General features: G+C 37.7%; 2 protein-coding genes across 8 annotated transcripts in view; both read left to right on the top strand.

The window, feature by feature from the left end:
* Positions 1 to 303: 303 nt before the first annotated feature.
* Positions 304 to 3114, top strand: LOC311302235 (F-box only protein 44-like). Of its 4 annotated transcripts, none has more exons than XM_084427944.1 (6): positions 304 to 438; positions 1480 to 1726; positions 1817 to 1931; positions 2020 to 2115; positions 2542 to 2677; positions 2753 to 3114. In XM_084427944.1, exons 1-6 carry the CDS (start codon positions 325 to 327, stop codon positions 2897 to 2899), a joined length of 855 nt encoding a protein of 284 aa, XP_084284070.1. In that variant the 5' UTR covers positions 304 to 324; the 3' UTR covers positions 2900 to 3114. The 4 variants fall into 4 exon arrangements, with proteins under 4 accessions (XP_084284070.1, XP_084284071.1, XP_084284069.1 ...); XM_084427945.1 differs by having other exon boundaries at positions 307 to 754; positions 1477 to 1726; XM_084427943.1 differs by having other exon boundaries at positions 313 to 438; positions 1477 to 1726.
* A 548-nt stretch (positions 3115 to 3662) lies between these two features.
* fbxo44.8 (F-box protein 44, tandem duplicate 8) overlaps positions 3663 to 10235 on the top strand; it is a 36137-nt gene continuing 29564 nt past the window's right edge. Inside the window, exons 1-6 of one of the 4 annotated variants that reach the window (XM_084427941.1) lie at positions 3663 to 3771; positions 5312 to 5561; positions 5647 to 5761; positions 5891 to 5986; positions 6375 to 6510; positions 6606 to 6748. In XM_084427941.1, the coding sequence (XP_084284067.1) occupies positions 3769 to 3771; positions 5312 to 5561; positions 5647 to 5761; positions 5891 to 5986; positions 6375 to 6510; positions 6606 to 6748 (743 nt within the window). In that variant the 5' untranslated portion in view covers positions 3663 to 3768. Of the gene's footprint in view, positions 3772 to 4643; positions 4927 to 5311; positions 5562 to 5646; positions 5762 to 5890; positions 5987 to 6374; positions 6511 to 6605; positions 6749 to 10235 lie in introns of those variants that run through there. The other 3 variants (XM_084427942.1, XM_084427939.1, XM_084427940.1) reach the window with 3 other exon arrangements.

The raw sequence follows: 10235 nt of genomic DNA, 5'->3' as shown, positions 1-10235 counted from the left end.
GAAAAAAAATATTAAAGCTTGATTGTGATACAACACTATTTGCACTACATGCCTAATGTCATTTATTCTAGTCTTACTGTTGGAAAATGGATGGATTGATAGTTGCCCATATGGTGATGATTTTTTTTTTATGGTAAGATTTTTATTTATTCGAATCAAATAACATTTTGTTATTTGATAACATGTAAGTGACCATATGTAAACCAGCTGCTGTGACTGAATACTGAAGCTTAATAGCTTTTGACCACCAGATGACAGTAATGTGCAACATGTGGAAAAGATCTGAGTAATGACAATACATTCGTCAGTGCTGTAGGAGGAGCCATGGGCATGGCGTCACTAACAATAATTACAGCAATACCGCAATACTTTCGGTTTGTCGAAGCGTGTCGATACATGATCTCTAAGGAATACCTTGGGATTCCGACCAGAATCCTGGTACGTGTGCGGGAGATCTAAGATGGAAATAAGTAGGCTGTAATAGATCAGCTCTGACAGCGTTAGCCGGTAGTCGTCAAGTACGCTCCGCTGCCAAATATTCCAGTTTTCCAGAAGCAGATTAGAGTCCTGCTGCAATAACAGTCGTTATCGCTGGTTAGAAGAAGGATACTAATGCGAAGTTAGCTATTTGTGTATCTACGTTTTGCCGTAACTTCGTCAGGCTATGATACGTAACTTCCGTGTTTCCACACGTAGCTGGACCACGGAGAGCGAGCACATTCATGTTGCTTCGATTCAATGCAGTTCAGGCGAAGTAAGTTATTGAGAACTAACATCAAACTGGCCTAGACATAATGCAAAAATTGACTTTTCTGCTGGAAAATCCAGTTAAAAATGGAAGATGAGTTTGGAACACAGTGGTTTCTTTTCTTTCTCTTTTTTTCTTTCTTTATTGTTTGCTGTTTTCTAGCTTGTCCAAGGGATGATGACGTCTAAACCCGGAAGACTTGGGCTAGTCTAGATTTTACTATGGGGTTTTATAATGGAATTTTTCAGTTTATGAGCACAAAAAAGTCCATGGTGATGAACATAACTTGCGATAATTGGACGTTTTGTTATACAAAGCAAACTACACACGCCCATAGCGTACGCAATTTTTGAAGCAGCTATTTTATTTTTTGAAAACTTATTTTTCTAATAAGTAACTAGGCTAGACAGTTTAGGGTGTATGTGCAGTTTACGTTGTAGAACAAAACCTTAGAGTATCGTCAAGTTATGTTTACCACAGGCTTTATTTTATTCATAAAATGAAAAACACCATAAGAAAATCTCGAGGGAACCATGTCTTTCGGGTTTTGACATAAGCCCTTCACCACTATATAAAGCCATCCATCAGCTGGTCATACAGGTATAAAGTGGGCAAACTAGTTTCTGGAACATTGTAGCTGATGACCATCTAGAAACCAGCAACCATGTTCTACAGCTGGATTTTCCAACTGGATCAGAACTGAAAGGTAATCTTTCTTCCTCTGTCAGCAGCCAGATGTTCCTCTAGCTGTGGTTGAGGAGATCCTACTGAACCTGCCTGAGCATCAGGTGGTGCGAGCCTGTCGGCTGGTGTGTCATGAGTGGAAGGAGCTGGTGGACAGTGCTGCACACTGGAAAGAGCGCTGTCGGAGAGAGGGGATCCAGCCCTGTGATGCTTCCAGACCCCCAGAGGACTGGTGCCTGTTTTACTTTTTAACTAAGAAACGACGGAACTTGCTCAAGAATCCCAGAGCTGATGGTGAGCCACATAATTAGGACTGTACAGAACATGTCAGTATATAAAAAAAAAAGTTTGCACCTGTGTTTTTTTTTCTAATGTTCTTATTAGATGATATTCATGGATGGGAGATTGTACAGTATGGAGGTGACCGCTGGGCGATCGAGGAAAATAGGAAACCATTTCCGGACGACACAGTCACCAAATGTTTTGTAACATCTTATGAGTATGTTTGATATTTTAGATCCTTCAAGAAAGTTCAATCAATCATGAAGCCAATCCACACATGAATCACTGATAAACTTTGTCCTCAGGTCATGTTTGAAGCGACAGCTGATTGATTTGAAGAAAGAAGGTTATAGTGGTGCTCTCATGGATCAACAGCAACCTCATATCAAAATATCAGACTGGTGAGTGTCACTCAAACTCCCATTTCATGCTACAGTGTCTTAGGAGGTGAATTTCATATTTTATGTGATGATTTTTTTTTGTGAATGACCTGTCCATCTGGGTCACATATGCCTTGTTGCAATATGACAACGTAATATTGATGTTTATATTTTACATCTGTTATTTGTATTATTATTGCAAGACTGCATAAAGTGTAATTTTGTTAAAACAATTCAAACCTTAAACCATAAAAGATATTTTGAAAATTTTTTGTTGTTGTTGTTTTTTGACCCTGTTGACTTTCAGAACATATTTTTTATGTTCCACATTAATGATAGCATAATTTTAATCTTTGGGTGAACTATCCCTTTAAGAACGCAGTACCCGTGTTAGGTACAAACCCATTTCTAATATGGAAGCACAATTATGAAATGTTTTACCTGCAGGTATGCGCCACGCTTTGATTGTGGGTGTCAATATGAGGTCTGTGTAGAGTTGCTTGATAAGAGGAAAAAACCCATCAAATCCTTTCAGCCTGAAAAAGTTTTCTTTGAACAGTGGAACGATGAGCCATGGTGTCAAGTAAGTAGAATAATACTTACAATTTTTCTCCTGTTATCAAACTAAAAAGTCTACATTTGTTTTTGTTTATTTCAGATGACACACGTCTTTAAGGATTATGGACATGGGGTTCGGTTTATCCGTTTCACTCATGGAGGAGTGGATACACAGTACTGGGCAGGCCATTATGGAATACGGATCACTAACAGTAGTGTAGAGATCTGTCCTACTGCAGAGAAATAGTGTCTTCCTGCATGTTTTTTTTTAGATTCCTGACTGTACACATAAATAACCCTCAGATTTCTAATTATGCGTTATGCTATAAGGAGATTCCAAGAATGTATACTTTCTTTTCCAAGTATAACATTACAAAGCTCTGTTGTAAATGTTAGTGACTACTATATGCATCCATCCATAGACATGCACTGCTTATGATATAATAAATTACTTAAGTGCTATGAATGACTACAAAGTTACTGTATATAAGTGATGTTAATCTTTGAAACTTGTACACTCTATAATATTGAAGGGGGTGGATTGGAATCCACTGCTGCTTTGATGTATATGTAATGAGTGATTAATAATCAAGGATAAGCATTTCTACATAAATCATTTCTATATTCAATGAGTGATTCAAATATACTTTTAATCATGTTTGATGTGAGTGTTAACCAGCTGCTTTTAGGTACATTCTGATGTGATCCTCAACATGTGTTGTCTAAATATCTGTTTCTAGCTAACGAGTTAAGGTTACAGGGGTCCAATTATACGCGACTTCACCTGATTTACAGAATTGTACCTCTTTCATATGTATTTCTCTAGAAACTGAAGTGAATAGTATCTGTACTTATTCCTGAGGAGGGATTGGGAATGTATTATCAGTATGTTTTGGTAGTTTGTCCTGATAATAATGAACTCAAAGGCCCTCTTCAACCTTGGAGAAACTGCGATTCCCTAGTGCTTTTGTGTGTGTGTTGGATGTTCTGTGCAGGTCTTGTATAGGAGCTATGGGACACTTCGGCATGCAACAACAGACCCGAAGACGCCTTTCTCCGACCTCCGAGGTCCCAGCAGACCTAAATCAAGGAATCGTGCTTCAACTATCTTGACTAATGGTGTGGAAATTTGCTTGGACTATATATGTTCTTAGCCAATCAGAAACCTGAAGCAATGATGTAGCTTAGACCTTGGTGAAGGGTATAATTGCTGTGATCTTTGTAACTGTAAGGGGGGCGGCCTACGAACTACTGTGTGAGTCTTGAAGCTGACTTCTGCTGATGAAACTGCAGGTTTTATTTTACAGATAAGATGGGCCCAAAAGGATATTTAACTCGCACTAAAAAAGTAAAAAATTATTAAATGCCAAGAGAAGACTGCAATACTTTAGGAATTGCAAAAAGGAATGAGTGACAATTCGACAAGAAATGCTCATTGGGGCAGCAGGGTCACAAGAACAACTATCTTGTCTAGGTGTCTAATTAATGTTCCTTGTAATAAATCAGAAGATACTTTGTTGCTGAGTTTAGACATAAATTATATGGTTTCTGTATTCCACTTAATGCTGCAGTAAAATGGTTTCATGAGGTGTGCATGTGGGACGTCCCATATAAGAACTGGGCATTCGTTTTTTCTACTTATTAGAAATTAGGTCTTTATAGGCCTTCAAAACGCTGCAATGAAGTAGTTTCATATGAGGTAGTCTATGCATATTGTATATGACACTGCAAATAATTATGCTGTAAACACATCTTAAACAGATTTAAAGAAAGAAAAAACATTATTCAAAGTAATACAGGCAGCACTGCCACAGACACTTGTTATAGTACAAAACGTGAGATTTTTTTTTAATTATCAGTTCTGGGCAACTCGAAGGAAAAAGCGCTCTGAAAGCGCGTTCTCTGCTGTTCCGGAAATGACCGTAATAATAGAAATATGTGCAGACACTTCTTCTTTTTCTTTTTTTTATCGCTGCTGGATGCAGTCATGTGACTAACTGGAAGAAGTAGGCTACACATAACGGACGGACCAGCAGTCACCCGCACCCACGGTCTTCTGCCGCAGTACTATACTGCAGTTTCTCAGAAGTAGATTACAGTGCTGCTTAATGATTAACGTTAGAAGAGCGATGCTAGACATATAACTAATGCGAAATTAGCTAGCTAATGTGAATTGTTTTTTAGTTGGTTTAACTTACTGTAATATCGTTCGACTGTAAAACGTAACTTCTGTGGATGGATCCGTCAGAGAGTGATGTTGCTTGTTCAGACTCAGTAAGATGTTCTTTGTTATGTTATACCGCCATTACTGGGCTTTGGTGCTTTTTGTGTTCCCAGGAAAGATCTTACTGCCTTAAAATATTGAACAATATCAAATTTAAAGAGTTTTCAGACCTGGGACAATCTTGCGCTGCCGAACTTTTCTGCTAGAAAATCTTTTTTTGGAACATGGTAACGTTAACTAGTTTCTATCAATTCTAAGCTGGTGGACCAGAAATAATCAACTACCAGCTGGTCATACCAGCAGGTCAAGCTGGTTTTTGAGACATGGTAGCTGAATACCAACTGAAAACTATCAAACATGTCCCACAGCTGGATCTTTAAACAGCACTCAAAAGGTAAGGTTAGAACTGAAAGGTAATCTTTCTTCCTCTGTCAGCAGCCAGATGTTCCTCTAGCTGTGGTTGAGGAGATCCTACTGAACCTGCCTGAACATCAGGTGGTGCGAGCCTGTCGGCTGGTGTGTCGTGAGTGGAAGGAGCTGGTGGACAGTGCTGCACACTGGAGAGAGCGCTGTCAGAGAGAGGGGATCCAGCCCTGTGATGCTTCCAGACCCCCAGAGGACTGGCGCCTGTTTTACTTTACAACTAAGAAACGACGGAACTTGCTCAAGAATCCCAGAGCTGATGGTGAGCCTAGTCAAGATTGCACAATAAATGTCACTATAATGATTTTTTTCTTAAGATAACGTCTTTTTTCTGATGTTTTAATTAGATGGACTTCAAGGATGGGAGAATGAACAGAATGGAAATGGCTGCTGGGTGACAGAAGTAAATAGAAAACTATTTCCAGACAACACTGTCACAAAATGTTTTTCAACATCTCATAGGTATGTTTGATATTTTAGAACGTTCAAGAACGTTTTGAGCTCATTTAATTTAAGTCAATGTTACAATATGAAAATAAATAAATCATGAAGCCAATCCACACATGAATCAATCATAAACTTTGTCCTCAGGTCATGTTTGAAGCAACAGCTGATTGATTTGATGAAAGAAGGTTATAGTGGTGCTTTCATGGATCAACAGCAACCTCATATCAAAATATCAGACTGGTGAGTGTCACTCAAACTCCCATTTCATGCTACAGTATCTTAGGTGGTGAATTGCAACTAATTAATTCTTGTGAATGACCTGTCCATCTGGGTCACATTCACTTTGAATTGTGGAATTGTGCCTGGCAGTATGAGAACCCACATGGTATGATTTGTATATGTAATGTTTTTTAATGTTATTGGCAGATTATTTTGTAATTTTATTGCAATAATCTGCATACATTTTATGTAATCAGGACAGAAATTGAATTGAAGTGTCACTAAAGAGATAGTTCACCTAAAAATGTATATTCTGTCATCATTTACTCACCCTGTATTGACTTTCTTTCTACAAAAGAAGATATTTTGATTAAAAAAAAAAAAAAATGTTTTCCTGAGTTATCTGCAGGTATACCCCACTCTCTGGTTGTAGAAGTGAATATCGGATCTGTGTAGAGTTGCTTGATGAGAAGAAGAAAACCATCAGGACCTTTCAGCCTTATAAAGTTTTCTTTCAACAGGGGGACAATTATCCATGGTGTCAAGTGAGTTAATTAATACTAACAATGCAGTTATTCCCCTGTAATCAAACTAATAGTCAATGCTTAACTGTTCCTGTGTTTATTCTGTTTTATTTCAGATGACCCACGTCTTTAAGGATTATGGACCTGGAGTTCGGTTTATCCGTTTTACTCACGGTGGGAAGGATGGACAGTTATGGGCAGGCTGCTATGGAATACAGGTCACTAACAGTAGCGTGGAGATCTGTCCAGCTGCCGAGAGGTAGTGTTTTCCAGAAAAATTTTTTACATTCCTAAATTTAACAGGTACAAAAATGACCTTCAGGTGAGGAATTCTAATAAATTCTAATATGTTATAAGGAGATATAACAAGTATGACATTACAAAGGTCTTTTGTAAATGTATTCTGTTCCAATAATGATTGTTATACTTTAAAAATGAAGGACCTTAGTCGACAACTATAACTACAGCCATAGTCATGCACTGAATATCACCAAAATCTTACGATATGAGTAATGTTATGTAACGATAACAATATTTTTCACAATCGCTTCAAATTGAGTTTCATTCGTGTCTTATTGTGCTTGAACATTTTAAAGTCTGTTGATTAAAATAACGAAATGAAATATCTTCATCTTAGATAAGTGTACATAATGTTAAACATATAAGTATAAACTACCTCTTCTTTTCCTCCATCCGTCCTCTTAGATGGTTTAAGCAGAGATTAAAGAGTGGTTTACATCAAATCTTCTTTAACTTAACAGTAAAACGGAAATTCTTCTTGACGGCTCAAAAAACAATCTGATGTTCATCTGTGAATATTGATAACTTTCCTGAGTCTGTTTCTAAACAAGTTCATAGTTTGGGGGTCATACTTGACTGTAGTCTCTCATTTGAAGCACATATAAACAGTGTCATTTGCTTTGCATATTTCCACATACTTAATATAAACCAAGTTTGTCTGTCTCTCATAGTAAAGAGCACTGCGATTCTTGCTCATGCTTTAGTCACTTCCTCTATTGATTACTGCAACGCTCTTTTTCATGGACTGCCTTCAAAGCTTCTCTACAAACTCCAGCTAGTACAGAACTCCGCTGCTTGAATTATCTGCAGAACTCCTCTACCTGAACACATTACTCTTATACTACAACACTTGCATTGGCTCTTGGTTAATTATCATATTGATTTTAAAATTCTTCTTAATTGCAAGCCACTCAGTAATCTTGCCCCTTCATACTTATCTGACCTTCTTCATATCTTACACTCCTACTTGTACTTTAAAGGGGTGGTTTAGTTAGTGTGTAATGTTGCTGTTTGAGCAAAAACAACATCTGCAAAGTTACAACGCTCAAAGGTCAAAGCAAAGGGGGATATTTACTTTTACAGAAATGGCTTTTTAAGGACTACAAGAAACAACTGATAGGGACTACACAAGCTTCCTCCCAGGTTAGTGACATCACAAACCCTAAAATTGACAAACTCCGCCCCTGGGAACACGCAACAAAGGGAGTGAGGCCATGATGAGAAGAGGAAGAGTTTTGTAGTAGAACACATTTGGGAGTCTGCTCAAGCTGTCGCATCCGTGTTTTCACATATATTGCAATACAGTACGTAACACAAATGCACTTTAGGCATCTTACATCAGTTCCCACACGAGCGATTTATTGATTATCATGACAGAATATGCTAATCAAAGACTTGAAGATAGTTAACTCCACATCAGCAACATAAATTCATCAACGAACCATTCAGAAACGTACTGTTGCATTGTACATGTTGTCACTTCTTCTTGAGTCTCTCCATCATTGTCCGACTCCGGTTTGAACATAAAAGGCAGAACAGTTTCTGACATTTAAGTGCGTGTCTGTCTGCAAGCTGCAAAGAATACAAGCTCTTGAAGCTCCGCCCTCTGTTCCGGGAGCATTTTTTGCGTTTTTGCTCACCCTCAAAAAGGGATAATTTTAACATGCTATAAAAAATGATCAGTGGGGTATTTTGAGTTAAAATGACATACACATACACACTCTGGGGACATCAGAGACTTATTTTACATCTTATAAAAAGGGGCATTATACCACCCCTTTAAAATCATCTTCTGCACTTACTTTTATTCTCCCTCAAACTCGCACTACTTCTATGGGGTCCCGAGCCTTTATTCATGCAGCTCCTTATTTATGGAACTTACTGCCACAGGATTAGCGAAACAGTGAAAGTGTTCATGTTTTTAAATCTCACCTTGAGACCCATCTTATTCGGCAGGCTTTTATGTGATTACTTTTATGTTTGTATCCAGTCTGTCCAGACTATAATAATGATTTTTTTTTTTTTTATGTTGATTGTTTTATTGTGTTTGTAAGGTGTCCTTGAGTGTCATGTAAGGTGCCTATAAGTAAAATGTATAATAATAATAATAGATATAAAGATATATGTAGGCATATTATTAAACAAAACTTTAAAAATGCAACAAAAAGAACCCATGTAAATACATCTACAATAATTCTACAGCAAATTATACTTTACAAACAAATCAAATTTAACCACTATTTAAAGTCCTCTTGTTGTCAATAATTGTATCTCTTAAAACTCATCTTTGATCACCAAACTGACAATTAAAAGTTGTTTTTTGCTGTGAAAAAAAATATTCATGCCTTAAAATAGTTTAAATGTAACTCTACACACTTTCTTCATTTAGTATATGAGGAGCCATTGATATGCACATTAGCCCCGCCTCCACTCACTCACACCAGCTCAGAGATTTACTCGCTCTCTTTACTGTAGTAAATGCTGCACGATGGTGTCGCGCTTTACAACCTCAGACACATAACGGTGTTTAATATGATTAGCCATTTGCTTGACTATGTTATCAAACAGTTAATAATGTGTTGCTAATGTTGCACAAACCATGTGACCGTTCGTTCACCATCTCAGAGTCAGTCAGCTGCCTTCTAACAATCATCTTTAGAAACGCTTTGAACAACTCAGAACCTCAGTGGAGAAAGGCATATAGTTCATCATAACATCATATACTGTACATAATTCACCAGCTATATTGCTAAATGTACATGATTTTTCATATCAACAGAAAAATATACCGGGATAACCTGTCTTCTCTTGAGACTCCTCTGCTTTGCAACAGTTAATGATTATGCTAAAGCACGCCGCACTATGAAGTGATTGGATACAAGTTAGTTTGTGACGTAAGAAACACCAGCGATTTCAAACTGCGTTTTTGAGACTGTCTTTGGTTCACTGCAGTTTTAAGGAGAAATGTTATACTCAGCAAAGGTGTTGACTGACTTATGAATTTGCACATGGTTTGTCTTAAAGGGCTGGTTCGGAGTTGTTTCAACCTTTTTTTTTCCTTGGTCGAACATTATTAAAGTTAGAGCTTATTTTGAGATATCAGCCGAATGGCTTAGTGCAGGCGCGAATGGATCCAAGGTTGTAAATTACCCCACTAATAATGGCTGGAACCTTTACTGTAGTACAAATAGGTTCTGTACTCATAAAATGAGGCATTGGAAAGTTTGTAAGTACATCAGGAGTTTATTTAAATAACACATGCCTGATGGCCTATGCTACCGCTAACCCGGACGTTGAGGTCACTTCCGTGATTTGGGAAAAGCCTGTAAAAGTCCTGGCAGAAAGCGATACATAAGGATGTAGTGTAACGAAGCCCAGTCCCAAGAATGCACTAATATTTATATTTATACCGTAGCCGGGATAGATACATGTGTTTGGGATCTTGT

Source organism: Rutilus rutilus (genome assembly GCF_951802725.1).
Source record: "Rutilus rutilus genome assembly, chromosome: 13".
Classification (NCBI taxonomy): domain Eukaryota; kingdom Metazoa; phylum Chordata; class Actinopteri; order Cypriniformes; family Leuciscidae; genus Rutilus; species Rutilus rutilus.
The sequence above is the reverse complement of the archived record's forward strand: the minus strand, read 5'-3'. Positions and strand labels throughout refer to the sequence as shown.